The sequence below is a fragment of the Balaenoptera physalus genome (genome assembly GCF_965194825.1).
Source record: "Balaenoptera physalus genome assembly, chromosome: 1".
Lineage (NCBI taxonomy): Eukaryota > Metazoa > Chordata > Mammalia > Artiodactyla > Balaenopteridae > Balaenoptera > Balaenoptera physalus.
The window spans coordinates 78,490,937-78,506,018 of NC_138882.1; the positions used below are offsets into that span (position 1 = coordinate 78,490,937).

The 15,082-nt window shown below is 51.3% G+C and overlaps 3 protein-coding genes across 9 annotated transcripts; 2 read left to right on the plus strand and 1 right to left on the minus strand.

Annotated features, from left to right (window-relative positions):
• Nucleotides 1-936: 936 nt before the first annotated feature.
• NR1I3 (nuclear receptor subfamily 1 group I member 3) lies at nt 937-7,611 on the plus strand (the record flags this gene model as incomplete). The annotated part of the gene is given in 14 exon segments (XM_082448740.1): nt 937-3,715; nt 5,208-5,239; nt 5,243-5,285; nt 5,288-5,314; nt 5,317-5,372; nt 5,596-5,626; nt 5,629-5,772; nt 5,957-6,014; nt 6,016-6,107; nt 6,203-6,279; nt 6,281-6,318; nt 6,321-6,620; nt 7,481-7,565; nt 7,567-7,611. Coding segments are annotated over 14 exon segments (1,341 nt in total). The 5' UTR covers nt 937-3,402.
• On the minus strand, nt 6,788-11,488 carry TOMM40L (translocase of outer mitochondrial membrane 40 like). Of its 7 annotated transcripts, none has more exons than XM_082410333.1 (10): nt 11,271-11,486; nt 10,800-11,050; nt 10,441-10,508; nt 10,047-10,139; nt 9,666-9,767; nt 9,413-9,518; nt 9,101-9,223; nt 8,911-8,987; nt 8,616-8,718; nt 6,788-8,476 (listed from the first exon to the last, which is right to left on the minus strand). In XM_082410333.1, exons 2-10 carry the CDS (start codon nt 10,912-10,914, stop codon nt 8,337-8,339), a joined length of 927 nt encoding a protein of 308 aa, XP_082266459.1. In that variant the 5' UTR covers nt 10,915-11,050; nt 11,271-11,486; the 3' UTR covers nt 6,788-8,336. The 7 variants fall into 7 exon arrangements, with proteins under 7 accessions (XP_082266459.1, XP_082266457.1, XP_082266458.1 ...); XM_082410331.1 differs by having other exon boundaries at nt 11,281-11,485; XM_082410332.1 differs by lacking the exon at nt 8,616-8,718 and having other exon boundaries at nt 11,271-11,487.
• Nucleotides 11,489-13,208: 1,720 nt separating this feature from the next.
• On the plus strand, nt 13,209-14,572 carry APOA2 (apolipoprotein A2). Its single transcript, XM_082415207.1, has 4 exons — nt 13,209-13,292; nt 13,448-13,523; nt 13,830-13,962; nt 14,338-14,572. Exons 2-4 carry the CDS (start codon nt 13,472-13,474, stop codon nt 14,462-14,464), a joined length of 312 nt encoding a protein of 103 aa, XP_082271333.1. The 5' UTR covers nt 13,209-13,292; nt 13,448-13,471; the 3' UTR covers nt 14,465-14,572.
• Nucleotides 14,573-15,082: the final 510 nt, after the last annotated feature.

The following is a 15,082-nucleotide window of genomic DNA, read 5'->3' on the forward strand; positions in this document are numbered from 1 at the left end:
TAGCATTTGTTGTAGAGCTGGTTTGGTGGTGCTGAATTCTCTTAGCTTTTGCTTGTCTGTAAAGCTTTTTTTTTTTTTTTTTTTTTTTTTTTATTAATTTATATTTATTTTTGGCTGTGTTGGGTCTTCATTTCTGTGCGAGGGCTTTCTCCAGTTGTGGCAAGTGGGGGCCACTCTTCATCGCGGTGCACGGGCCTCTCATTATCGCGGCCTCTCCCGTTGCGGAGCACAGGCTCCAGACGCGCAGGCTCAGTAATTGTGGCTCAAGGGCCTAGCTGCCCCGCGGCATGTGGGATCTTCCCAGACCAGGTCTCGAACCCGTGACCCCTGCATTGGCAGGCAGATTCTCAACCACTGCGCCACCAGGGAAGCCCTGTCTGTAAAGCTTTTGATTTCTCCATCAAATCTAAATGAGATCCTTGCCGGGTAGAGTAATCTTGGTTGTAGGTTCTTCCCTTTCATCACTTTAAGTATATCATGCCACTCCCTTCTGGCTTGCAGAGTTTCTGCTGAGAAATCAGCTGTTAACCTTATGGGAGTTCCCTTGTATGTTATTTGTCGTTTTTCCCTTGCTGCTTTCAGTAATTTTTCTTTGTCTTTAATTTTTGCCACTTTGATTACTATGTGTCTCAGCGTGTTTCTCCTTGGGTTTATTCTGTATGGGACTCTCTGCGCTTCCTGGACTTGGGTGGCTATTTCCTTTCCCATGTTAGGGAAGTTTTCGACTATAATCTCTTCAAATATTTTCTCTGGTCCTTTCTCTCTCTCTTCTCCTTCTGGGACCCCTATAATGCGAATGTTGTTGCGTTTAATGTTGTCCCAGAGGTCTCTTAGGCTGTCTTCATTTCTTTTCATTCTTTTTTCTTTAGTCTGTTCCGCAGCAGTGAATTCCACCATTCTGTCTTCCAGGTCACTTATCCGTTCTTCTGTCATGGCAGTTTTGATTTGCATTTCTCTAATAATTAGCGATGTTGAGCATATTTTCAACTGCCTCTTGGCCATCTGGACACATACACACTTTCTACACTTGCAAAAATATTCTTCAGTGTCTATGGAGCACTAGACAACCCCAGTGAAGGCTCCTACTTCTGATTCTTAAGCTTATTAATTAGATGTCCTTCATCTTGGCTCCATACAAACCAGGTACATAATTTGCAGGGCCCACTGAAAAATGAAAATGCAGAGCTCCTTGTTCAAACATCATCAAGAATTTCAAGACAGGACCTCCCTGGTGGCACAGTAGTTAATAATCCACCTGCCAATGCAGGGAACACGGGTTCGAGCCCTGGTCCGGGAAGATCCCACATGCCGCGGAGCAACTAAGCCCGTGTGCCACAACTACTTACCCCAAGTACCACAACGGGCTGAAGCCCGCACGCGTAGAGCCCATGCTCTGCAACAAGAGAAGCCACAGCAATGAGAAGTCCGCGTACCACGACTACAGAAAGCCCATGCACAGCAACGAAGACCCAACACAGCCAAAAATAGATAAATAAATAAATGTATTTAAAAAAAAAAAAGAATTTCAAGACAGCGGCAACATCAGAGCATTAAACCAAGCCCAAGATCCCTCTGAGCACAGAGACTGTGTGACTGCACAGGGCACACTCCCATGATGCCAGCGCTGGTGCAAGAGCCCCCAGATCAATCCCATATATCTAACGTTTTAGAGGCCATTCTGATTTAATTCTCAGCCCTCCCTTGTTGGGAAGTGGGACCTCTTCTAGCTCTTTACATAAGCCCTTAATTAGACCCCAGTCTCTTTTGAAGAACTTTCCTTTTGGGAGCTTTGTACAATTGTTATGCCTATTCTTTTACTGTTGACATACTGCATGTGAAAAAGCTCGCTCTCTCTCCCTCTCTGCTCAGCAATAGGGAAAATCTACATGTATCTGATAAGGAGCAGTTTCTATCCTCGTTTTCCAGATACTGAGGGCCGTAATCCCTAACTCTAAACACTAGCAGCTCTTGAGCTCAAGGGGAAAGCAGGGTCAGAGTGGGAAGAGAAGCAGGTAGGAAAACTTTTGGGGTCCAGAGACTAAAAGCAATAAAGTGCAGACAATGCAGGGGGTCAGGCCGAGGGCAGGTTTGGGAAGAGGCTCTGCAGGAGGGGAAGAAGGTCAAGGGTGGTCCAGAGCTTACTGATAACCCCTCTGACATTCAGGGGCCTGTGACAGCCATTGCAACACCTGAAGCCAGGGCCAGTGAGGAAGATGAGCCAAGGAATTGTGTGGTGTGCAGGCACTGAGCCACACGCTGTCACTTCCATGCCCTGCCTTTTGAGGACTGCAAGGGTTCCTTCAGGTGAGAACCTCCTCCCCAAAAGAAACGCCCTCCCAAACTGCCTGCCAGGCAGCCTTTAAGCCCTGGCACATGCCCAAGCTTGTCCAGTTACATCACTCCTGCATCCTGAAGCCTAACTACACTGTGGCTAGCACGCTACAAATTGCCAACCTCATCACTTGTATAAACATGAGGCAAAATAACAGAGGGAAGGCTGAGTGCTTGTCCTATGGACACAACCCCTTAGTCAAGGGTACTCACTACCTGCAAAGCACCAAACTAGTACAGCATCAACTAGGCCTTCCTGACTGATTCTGTGCCCCCATGGAAATGCTTGAGATGTGTTGTAACCTCTCTACCCCTAGGGACCTCTGGGCACAGCTCAGAGTAGCCCCTGTCACCACAGATTTTTTTTTTTTTTTTTTTTTTTTTTTGGCCACTTGGCTTGCGGGATCTTAGTTCCCCAACCAGGGATTGAACCCCAGGCCCTCGGCAGTGAAAGCACATAGTCCTAACTGAAACCGTGCACCTCAGATTGGGACTCGAACCCAGCCTAGACCGATTGGGACTTGAACCCACTTGTCTGGGCCTCGAACCCGGCCAAAACTCAGATTTGGACTTGAACCCTCTCAGCCAGGACTCGAACCCGGCCAAAACCCACGGTCTTCCAGCTGAGATCACATACCTGGTTTCAGGACTTAATGAAGCTCAGGTTCTTGATGTCTCATCGCAGAAAGAATTCAGTGAGAGACAAAGCGATAGGTAAGAAGTTGATTTATTTAGAGAGAAGCACACTCCACAGACAGAGTGTGGGCCATCTCAGAAGGCGAGAAAGGCACCAGGGTATGGGGTTGTCAGTTTTTATAGGGGTGGGTAGTTTCATAGGCTAATAAGTGGGAGGAGTATTCCAGCTATTTCAGGAAGGGGTGGGGATTTCCAGGAATTAGGCCACCACCCGCTTTTTGATCCTTATGGTCAGCCTTGGAACTGTTATGGCACCTGTGGGTGTGTCATTTAGCTTGCAGATGTGTTACAGTGAGCGTATACTGAGGCTCAAGGTCTAGTGGAACTCGACTTGTCTGCCATCTTGGACCCATTTGATTCTAATCAGTTTATGTCATGTCCTTGGGCTATGTCATTCTTTCAAAGGTTGTGCCCTGCCCCCTTCCCTCCTGTTTCATAGCCACTGGACTGCCAGGGAATTCCCACCATAGTTTCTTTTTGACCATTTCATTTCAGCCCCTCACATACCTACCTGCTCGCTGCCATCCCCAACCCTCACAATGTCTCTGTCCTCTCAGGCGAACAGTCAGCAAAAGCACCGGTCTCACGTGCCCCTTTGCTGGAAGCTGGAAGGTCAACAAGGCCCAGAGGCGCCACTGCCCAGCCTGCAGGTTGCAGAAATGCCTAGATGCTGGCATGAAGAAGGACAGTGAGTTGGCCCCCTAACATCCCGAGAATCCACTATGTCCCTCCACTGACTATGCTTTGCCCTTGTTCCCACAGCGTGTTCTCCACAGGGCAGGAAGAGTAAGCTTTCTGAAACAAGTCAGACAATGTCACTATTCTGCTCAAAAACTCCAAGGGCTCCTCCTCTCTCTTATGGTCCATGATCTCATGGTCCAGCTCCTCCATACCACCTCTCAGATTTTACTTCCTACTCTTCCCCTTGCTCAACCCATCCCAGCCATGCTGACATCAATGCCGTTCTCAAACACACCAAGCACACTATTCTCAAGACTGTTGTAACTTCTTATACTTGCACTTGCCATTGCCTCTACCTGGAATGCTCTTCCCCTAGATATTTATATGGCTTGCTTTTACTCTTCCATCTCTCAAATATAGTGCCTGTCACTTAGTAGGTACTTGATAATTGTTGAATTATTTAATGTTTTTTCTCTGTGCCAGGTAATAAGGCTCTGCCCCCAAAAGATAATGTAACTTGTAATCAACTTAAAGTAACAGAAATCAACTTGTCCAAGTCCACTCAGCTGAAAAGTTGTAGAGTCAGTATTCACCAGACCCTTGCTTTCTCCATGACGTCACACTGCTTTTCAATATGGAGCAGTGGAAAGGAAACTGTAGAAGTCAAAAAATCTTGAATTCAGTCTACATCACATAAGGATTTTGTGACCTTGGACCTGTCACTGGAATGTCAGTCTGTTTCTGAAAAATATGGATAATAACACCTGCCCTCTCCACCCACAGGATTGTTTCATTCAGTGAGACTTAACCTCAGAAGCTTTGAAATTATAAAGCTATGCAAACATAAGGTGCTGTTTTTGGTATCACGAGCCCCCCCTCTTCAGTGCTCCCCCAGAAGCCAAACATCTCCTTATACTGTTCCCACTTTATTGTCTATCCTTTTTTTCCTTCCCACAGTGCATTGTTTTCTGCTGCAGTGACTCACAGGTCGGGGAAAGTGTACAGGAACTCCCTACCACCTGGAGCCCCTGGGACGTCAGCCAAGCCCAAGGAGGCCTCAAGAACTCTCCTCCAGGGCTTCCCTCGTGGTGCAGTGGTTGAGAATCTGCCTGCCAATGCAGGGGACATGGGTTCGAGCCCTGGTCTGGGAAGATCCCACATGCCGCGGAGCAACTAGGCCCGGGAGCCACAACTACTGAGCCTGTGTGTCTGGAGCCTGTGCTCCGCAACGAGAGAGGCCGCAACAGTGAGAGGCCCGCGCACCGCGATGAAGAGGGGCCCCCGCTTGCCGCAACTAGAGAAAGCCCTCGCACAGAAACAAAGACCCAATATAGCCCAAAAAAATTAATTAATTAATTAAAAAAAAAAAAAAGAACCCTCCTCCCTCCCCTGCGTCCTTCATTACGCAGAGTGTCCGAGGGCCCCAGACCAGGGGCTGACAGAGAAAGGTGCTCTCTGCTGGTCTCAATAGCTTTGTCACATCCCTTCCCCGGGCACAGTGATCCCATGGGCAGAAGCCCGGGCGTTGCGGTGAGCAAGACAGGCCCGGCGACGGGCACAGCAAGCGTCGATGCAGCTGAGGAGGAGAGAGAGCTAGTCCAGACACTGCCGGGGCCCAAACTCGCCACATGGGCACCACGTTTGACCAGTTTGTGCAGTTCAGGGTGAGCATTTACAGGATTCAAGCTGAAATGTGACCAAAAGGGTGCCCAAGGAGGCTGATCTGAGGGAGGGGGCTGTGTGCCACGCACCAACAGAGAGCAGGACTTCTCCAGAACCCCAGCCGAGGCAGACTCCTTAGCCCGGAACCCTTCCAAGATAAAGCTGGAGAGGCCTAAAAGAGCTCCCTAGGACCGGGGCCTCTCACCCAGGCTCTGATCTCTGCAGCCTCCAGCTCATCTGTTCATCCATCACCAGCACCGCCCACCCAGTTCCCTGTACTGCCTCTGCTCACGCATTTCGCAGACATCAACGCTTTCATGGTACAGCAAATCATCAGGCTCACCAAGGATCTGCCCCTTTCGTTTGTGACCTCCCCTTACCTTTCAGGAAGAAAACACTCCAGTAAATTATAATCCCACCCTCACCACCCCCACCCTCCACCAAAAAAAAAGGTCACTAACGAAACTAACCCATCACTCAGCCTTTTCAAGTACCAGGTCTTGAATTCCCAGCTTTTTTAAGTGTCTCAATCAGAACTGGGAGTTCCTCTCCCTCTCCGAAGTTCAGGCTAGAGTCTAAACAGCAGGTTTCCTGCTCTGGCCCATGGAGGACCAGATCTCCCTTCTCACGGAAGCAGCTGTAGAAATGTCACATTGCACTCAATACCACTTTCTGTCTCCAAACACAAAACTTCCTCTGCAGGCCTCTTAGCTACACAGTAGAAGATGCAGTGCATGGTGAGATGGTGCTAGAACAGTAGAGGGCATGCATCCCTTCGGTATGGTATGTGGCGAGGTGACCTGAAGGCTCCTAAGCCTGGTATCTCCCACAGTGGGGTTCCAGGAAGAGTTTTTTGGAGTTCTCTTCGGCTTCCATAGGACACTGCACCGACTGCAGCTCCAGGAGCCTGGAGTATGTGTTCATGGATGCCATGGCCCTCTTCTCTCCTGGGAAGCATCCCTCAAAGCCCAGAAGCTTTTGTTCCACCACCTCTGCCCAAACTCCCAGCTCCCTGAATCCATCCATCCAGGCCTTTTAGTCTTCAAACCTGTGGAATGGGTCTATCCCAGTCTTGGCTCCCCAGGGCACCATGCAGGCCACCCGCAACCTCCCACCTTGTCCTTCCCCACTCCCTATCTTACAGACCAGCCTGGGATAACCCAGAGAGAGGGGACTGATCAGTTGCAAGAGGAGATAGCGCTGACTCTGCAGAGCTATATCAAAGGCCAGCAGCAAAATCCCTGGGACCAGTACAGTGGGACTGGGCGCGTGGAGGCTGCGCCAGGGTGGGAAGGAGTTAGGGAGATACTGAACTCAGGATGAGTGCTTTTACTGTCCTTTCCTTTGGGAAACCAGGGCCCCTGGGGGTCTAGTCCTTCCCTCCCATCTCATAGAGTTCCGGCATTCAAATTGCTCCTGCTGTTTCATCTCACTTTTTCCAGATTTTTTTATTCAGGAGAGATGCAAAGTAGTAGCTCACAGGCTTGGTATAATAGCATTCCTGAGATTGATGACATCCATCACCTCACCAATCCAACTCCTCCAGACTAAAACAGCCTTTCAAGAACCTTGTTCACTCTCTTTCCTTGGCCCTTCCCCTCCTCTCCACTGGTCCAATTCCTTTAATTTTTCATTCCCCTTGAAGTTATGGTCGTTCAGTTTCATGGCCAACGCCAGTCCCTGGTTCAACAGTCCATGATCTAACCAGGCTCTGAAGTACACTCCACTTCTGTTTTGCTTATTCCTCCATGTGCCAGTTTGGCCAGGAGAGGGTTGCTTTATATCATAGAACACACCCACCTTCTAGAACCTGCTCTAGAAGGCCAGATCCTCAGATTCCACACAGCTGAGTATCTGGCAAAGTCTGGGGCTTTCTTCACACTTGGCCCTCTGAGCTCTGGGTTCAAGAAAAATGGCATGGTGAGAGAAGTCAGTGTCAGATAGAGGCCCCACTGGGGACCTTTGGAACTTCTGATACATTTGTCACATCAGAGCATATTTTCCCTAGTGTTCAGACCTAGCTTCACAGAGAGGCAGTTTAGGGGGTCAGGGCCTCAGGACAATACTCTCAGCTGCCTATCTCTCTCATCCTTCCCTGGTGACCCCAAAGGTTCCTATATGCGAAGCTGCTGGGCCCGTTGGCTGAGCTCCGAAGCATTAACAATGCATATTGGTACCAAATCGCGAACATCCAGGGGACTGTCCACCATGGTGCCACTGCTCCAGGAGACCTGCAGCTGAGGCCCAGTTCACCTCCTTCCCCAGCCCACCTGGACACGCTGGACTGGAAAGGGGAAAATGCTCGGACCAGAGGCTGGAGCCAGTAAACAGGGAGCTCACTGGTTGCAATGAAAGATTAAAGCAATATCTGCCTCTTCATGCAGTAATGGGGAGAATGAGGGGTGGCCATGGGGACAAAGTGGTTCTCTGGAAGCACAGAAGATGGGGAAGGAGGAAGCCTCAGGGCTAAGAGGTAAAGAAGCTCCGTCTGGGAATAGGTGGGCCCCACTTTCTGAGGTCAAAGATTTAGCCCTTCAGCCCTTCTTTCCCAGCCTTGGGAAACTCTGGGATGGAAAACAGGATGGGGAGCTAATCCCATGCAGATTTTTCTGCGCTGAAGAGGAAGAGGCTAGGAGCTTTAATCCATAAGGGAATGAAGGAGGTGGGAGTGAGGGGAGAAAATGCACCCAGCCAGACCCCTTAATCCTTCTCCGTTAGTCCAGAGCCATAAGAGTATGGGAAGATGAAACTGGGGCTGATGGCAGAGGTGGGAGCCTCAAACCACTGCCTCAGCAGCTGCCTCTGTGGCAGCTCCAGTTTGGAGGAGGGCATGTATTGTCCCCACTCTGCTCCTGGGACCTAGAGGTCACCCAGCAAGGTGGGCTCTTGAGAGGGGCCTAGTTCCTGGCCCCAGGGCACCTGACTCAGAGGTTCCAGCTGTTATGGGGGCTGGCTCTGGGACAACCTCAGCCCACAGTGATGCTGAAGCCACAGTGGAATCTGTTGCGCCAGTGATTAAGGAAGGCTCCAAGGGCGAGGGTGACGGGCAGGGGGGGCATCTTCTTCTCCAGCACAGCACCCACACACCAGTTACTATCCACCAAGCCTGTTGGGGAAGAGAATATACACTAGGTTATCTAACAGGGCTCGGAGAAAGGGGCCAGCAGAGTAAGGTGGGGCTTCCCTCCCGCTGTCCCCCACCCCAATCCCTCAGCACCTCCGAATGTCATCTGAATAACCCTCACCTCTAAATACCATGTTGGCCTGGGGCAGAGTCAGGTGGTAACCAAAGGAGAAAGTTGTGTCTTGTAGCCTCGTATTTGCCTCAAACTCCACTCCAACCTGAACCTGAGAACCACGGGCAAGGATGGGAGAGGGATCTTTCTCAGTGAAGACTAGAGGAGTCCTGACAGGGCATCAGCAGAATGAAGGTGCGCGTGAAACGTATATGTAGCGAGGGTAGGAAGAATAGTGGGTCAGCAGGGCCTGTGGAGGTTGGGAGGGGTTTGTTGGGGCGGGGGATGGGATCAGTAGACTCACCTGTTCATTTGCCTTGTGGTAATAACTTGCATGGGCCCCACCTGATCCCACGTTCAAGGTAGCTACCCAGTGTACAGCTGTCAAAAGCAAAGTACAAGTGAAAAGGAGTGTTACTGTACTAGCACACAGGCCAGGACCCCAGCCAAGTCCAGAATTTCCCTCCCTGTCACTATTCCTCCTCACCCCATACCCGAGTACTTCCCAGCCAGTGTCAAAATGGCCCCCTCTTCTCCTGGCCGCCGGTGATAAACTAGCTCTCCTCCCAACACCAGCCGATGAGTGAGGCTCTGCAGGAAATGAGCGACCATGATCACTGTGGGGTGGGGAGACATGGAGTCACTCATACAGACAGGCCCTCTACCTCACCCCCAGCAGCCCCCCACCCCAGCCTGCCCCAGAAAGTTTCTTTTCTAATCCCTGAACTGTACAGACAATGAAGAGGCATAGCCAGCATTAGCAAGTGGGCAGCCAAGACAAAAAGAACCCTGTACCAACTCCTCACCCGATTCCCCAATCAGGTCAGGATTTCCTAGGGTCAGAGTGGCTGTGTAGTCATCTCCTCGATACTCGCCATCAAACTGCCACGTCAGGAACTTGGCCTGCTGCGTCTGGGTAGGGAGAGGGAAAAGTAAAATCTCCCTCCCTATTTATGATCACTGTTGCCTCTGCTCCTCCCCCTGAGCCCCCAGAGCAGGACACTCATGAGGGAGAAAGAGGAAATGCTTCAGTAGATGAAGGCAGGAACCATGGGTCACCTGGAAGACAGCCTTGGCTCGGAGCCGCTCTGCCAAGAGGAGCAGGACCTGGGCGTTGAGGCTGCCACTGCTATCCATATCCCCGACCACAGTGGGGAACACCTGTTGAAGAGTGTCCAGACTAAGACTGAGCTGGGTGGCACCACTCAGCCTAAATCCAAATGTAGGATTTCTTTAACGGTACCCGGCGCCCCCTAGTGGAGCCACAAGGACAAACTCCCAGCTCATCACAGAAATGTTTCCCCACCCTCTCCCATTCAGCAGAAACCCGGAGGAGGTGCCCTGCCCATTCTTCCCCATAACACACACATTTCCTCCTCCCCTACACCTGGGTCCTAGCTGGGCTTTTAGGGAGATAACCCAGGTGTGTGGAGCCCTCACCTCAGTTGGGCTAAGTTGCCAGTCCCCTGCATAGGCCGCATGGAGGTGATAGCCCGGCAAGCCCAGAGCACTCATGTGCACAGTGTGAGCCACCTGAGGAAAGAGAAGTTAATGGAGGAGAGAGCATTTCTGCTCTATTTCAATCCCCCATCCCATCCTTCATTTTGTCCCCATCCAGCAGGTCTTTTAAGAAACCCAAACATTCCAACATATACAGAGGGTCACCAGATTAAAAGCAACAAGTCCCACAGGCAAAGGAAGTAAAGAGAGCCCCCATATTCTCTCTCTTTTGTCCCACATAGCCTGGCTAAGGCTGGAGTACAAAGGAAAGGAGAAGAGGATCCAGAGACAGGCAGGGAGGAATTGAAAGGAAGGGCCAGAAAAGTGGGAGCACCTGGAAATGGCTGCTCAGAACCTTGTTGACAACGAGCTTCACTCCCTCCATCTGTGCTGGGAATACATCTGAAGCGGGTGGAGGGGAGGGGAAGGGAAGGAATAAGCACAGACAAGGAACCCCTACCCCATGAAGTAGTCTCCCCTTTCAATCCCATAGAAAGTGCTTTGGAGGAATTGACCTCCTTTCAAGTCCTGTAACAGGAAGTGCTCCGCTCCACTGAGCACCTGATCCTCCCTGAGGCTGCACGCCCCAGCTGTGATCTCCCCCTTTCTGCTCCCATCACTGGACACCCACCATTCAAGACCCTCCCCTTCTCTGCCCCTTCAACTTGAGACACCCAGATGCCAAGTTCTCACCTTTGCACAGCCGGTGCAGCTCATCGAAGCTCCCAGGGTTGGGGAGAGGTTCCTCTCGACGGGGGCTCCGGCGGGGCAAAGCCCCCATCGGTGCCAGGCCCAACGTGTTCCCCATTTCAGTTCAGAGGTCAGGGGAGGGGCCGGGGTTCGCCTGGGAAAGGACGCTTTTGCTCCCTCTACCCCGCACGGGCCCCACGCCCCATTATCCGGCTCCCCAGTCCCTGAAACTTCCACATGGCCCGACGCTAGACCTGGAACAGGAAAAGTGGGGGGAGAGGGCACCGGTGGGGAGCTTGAACCCAAGCCACACTCCCATCCCATCTTTAATCCCTCACCCCCACCTGTCACCCCTGTACCCTCCCCCACTCTCTAATCCTAGCCTCCACCACAGACCTCACCCAGCTTCCTAGCCTTTCTGCTCTTCATTCCTATGCCTCAAGGCGAGGCTTGCAATGGAGCAATAACCCTTACCGTCTCATACCATCATGCTGCCCCTTTCCCCCAGGCACACCCCGGTCATCTTGATGGGGGCAGCCATCTTGAATGATGGCAGAACTGCGGCTTCACGTTGCATTCCCAGCGTAGTCATGAACACCATCTTGGAACCGGGCGAAAAAAAGATTTCAGAGACCCAACCCTCCCTTGATTGGGCTCCGCCCAATCGATTAAAAAAAAAAAAAAAAAAAAAAAAGCTGCCTGGCTGCTGAGCATGGGCCAGTGGGAGAGGAGGACGCAAAGGAGTGACAGACCTCTCATCCAGAGAGCTCCAACCCCCGCACTGCAGAGACAGACGGGACTTGTTGGTAGCTGCTTAGACCTCCTCAAGTCGATGGCCTTAGATCGCCCTGCCTTTCCAAGGTCGGGAAAAACCTTTGAGCGTGCAAGACACTAGAGGGAGCATCTTGGAGCTTGAGCCACTGAAGTTCCCTCCACCACATAGCCTGGAGACACGTTTTGTGAAGGGTGGCGGAGGGAACTACTGTGAAAACTTCTTTCGAACACTGCTTCGGAACGCCCCTAGGCGCCCCGCACCCTCCCAGGCCCTGGGGACTCCTCCTCACAGTCCTGAACAGAACACAGTACACCTCCAAATGAGTTCGACGCACAGGTACAGCTCTCCGTAGGAAAATGGACCTACACTTCCCTCCTGGAGGTCTGCACCTCTCAAATTTGGCGCTCTTGTCCTCCTGGTAGAATGGGAATGGGTGTGAGAAGTTGAGGTAGAGGAGCAGGGGCTGCAGCCTTAATTCTAGCAGAACTATTCCCTGAAACAATTGACCCCCGAAGTTAATCCTTCCTTCCCTGCTTCCTTAGGCAGAGTTGGCAAATAAAATCGAGGAATGTGGACTCCTGCCCTCAGTGCGCTCCACTCCAAAGCTACAGACAAGTCAGTGGAGTGCCCTTCAAGAACTAAGTGCTCCACAGGGGAATAGTTGAAGATAGAATAAGATTTCTTAGGCTATTGTCGCCTCCCCACTAGCTCTCACATCACCACTCCCATCTCTCAGGAATGCTCTACGTATACTTTGAGGGCAAAAGGATGAAAGATACAAATACTTCTGGTATCTATTTAGCTGATTTCACCCAAATACCTTGGGCCTGGGGAATGCACCTCTGCCTTCCCTCACAGTCTGGGCTGGGACAAGGGTCAGGGCCTTTGTCAGAGGGATGCTGTGGCTCCTGCTGACTCATATTGGCTGACCATTGCCTAGAACTGGTAAGGTGATCAAATGCCCAGAGACCTTCAGCCTTTATCCTTGGTAGAAGCCTCTCATTCACCTCTTTTCCTGCCAGAGCACTCCAATGCAGGGGGAGGGCAGCGGCTGCTTTCTGAATTTGTTTTATTGGGGGTGGGCTGTGCTCACTGATCAGCACTCAGGAAGGTCATTCTGGGCTCTAGTGTTTTCTCTCCCATCTCATTCATTACACATTAACTCAAAAAGGTACAGAGTCAATGACACCCGGCCTCTGACCCTAACCCTTATTGTCCTAACCTGCATTCCCCTCACCCCTGTCTCTGATTTTATGTCCTTTCCCCAATACCTCTCTGCCAAGTTGCAGTGACAGGGGATGGGGTTGGGAGATGAAATATACCCATAATGGGACAAAGATACCAAGGGCTAAGGGCTTGATATGTCAGAGCTTTCCAGGGGAAAAGAACCCTAGGAATCCTGCTTCCTGAAGAATTCAAATCCAAGGACTACTGGGCCCAGGCCCCAAAGGAATGGATCTTGAATAGGCCTAAAGTATACCCCTTTGGCATCCATTAAGGCCTGCACCCCCTGCCTCTTACCCCATCACCATGAGTCCCCTACGTGCTGTCCTCTCCTCCCCCCATATCTCTAACTTGTTTATTCCAGGATAGCCCCTGCCCCACTGGACTCCTCCAAAGTACTTGTCACCTGATAGGGGGGTGGGGAAGCATACAGATATATAACCCCTGCCTCCCTAGCCAGGCCAGGCACAGACGGCAAGGACAGCAACGCTGACTAGGTAAAGTAAGGGAGTAAGAGACGTGGGCAGCATCCAAAGATTTATCTGTAGAAAAGGAGGGAACCAGGTTGGCGTGGACATGTAGGTAGGGGTCTCTGGGGAGGGGCTGAAGCCCATTCGCTTCAGTGACCTTCCTTGCCCCTACCTGTTCGCAGGCCACTTTCCCTTCCATTAACACCATGAAGCTGCTTGCAATGACCGTGCTTCTCCTTACCATCTGTAGCCTTGAAGGTGGGTGCGGTATGAAGAGGGGTCCCAAGGAGGAAAAGGTGCTTGGGTCCTAGCTGCCCATCTGTCTGTTCTCCTATGCCCAGGTCTGGCAACCAGAGAGCTTAAAAGAAAAATCATTCCCTCTCTAAAGCCCAGAAAGAGCATCCAAAGACCTGGAGCTGGATACCTGTTCGGGGAGAGAGCTGAGAGCTGAGGCTGAATACTGGCAGAGATGTGGGACTTATTGTTGGGGACTCAGCTGAGGATGTGTGTGTGTGTGTGTGTGTGTGTGTGTGTGTGTGTGTGTGTGTTTCTGTGTATGTGCAGGGGCTTTGGTTCGGAGACAGGCAGAGGAGCTGAATCTGCAGAACCTGGTCTCTCAGTACTTCCAGATTGTGACCGACTATGGCAAGGACCTGCTGGAGAAGGCCAAGGGCTCAGAGCTTCAAATCCAGGCCAAGTAAGTCTCAACAAAGGGGGTTCATGGACCAGGGGGCTATAGAGAGAAAGAGGGGAAGCTGGGAGGTCCTACAGAAGACTGAGGTAAGGGGTGGGGGTTAGGGAGGATGAGGTTTAAATTGTAGAGAAAATTCCTTCATCACCCCACAGATCCCATGGACCTCTTGGACAGATAGGGGTAGCAGACACTGGGCTTTGAATTTCTATCTCTATGGTCTGTTCCTCTGCCCAGCGGAGGGCTTGCCTCTCCTTCTAGGAGCTTTGCCGTGCCAGGATAGACCAGGCACTAGAGTTTGGGGACTTGGGTCTCACCTCCCACCACCAGGAAGGCCCCTACCAGTCCCTCATCCTGACTTCTAATCCCTCACATATCCAGGGCCTACTTTGAGAAGGCACAGGAGCAGCTGACGCCCCTGGTCAAGAAGGCTGGAACTGATCTGGTTAACTTCTTGAGCAGTGTTATGGACCTCAAAACACAACCTGTTGCCAAGTGCATTGTCTAGACTGTTGTCTTCCATCCCCAGCTGGCCCCTGGAACACCCACTGGCCAGGCCTAGAGCTCCTCTTCCTACCTACTCCTTGTTTTCTACAATAAATATTGAAGGAATCAAGTTGTGAGCCTGGTATGTTTTGGGGACTGGGAAAAGTAGGGGTAGTGGAGGAGGAGGAGGAGGGAGAACAAAGAGAAATCTGCTTCTAACAGGAGAGGGGTTTTGGTGTGAAGGGGTGGAGGAAGGGTTGAAGAGACCAGTGATGGAAATGACAGGGTAAGGGTGCCTATGACTCTTCTCCAAACCCCAGGAATTTTTCTACAGGCCTGGGAATGGCCCTGCAGGAGAAACTAAAGAGACTTTGCTGTGGACATGGTACCTTGAAAGGCATGAAAGTTTCATGAGCTGAATCCCTAGACTCCTGGAGGTCACGGGAAATGAGATCACCCTTCAGAATTTCCTCTATCATACTATGAAGAGGAGAAAGCTTCCCAAAAATGAGCTCAAAGGTGTCACCCAAGGCCCCTCCCTTCCCTTCTGAGCCAGGGGAACACTGTGCTTCCCCCCACCCTACAATAAAAGACTCCTCTCCCTGAAGGTGCTCTAATCCTTCCATTTGAAACCTCTCAC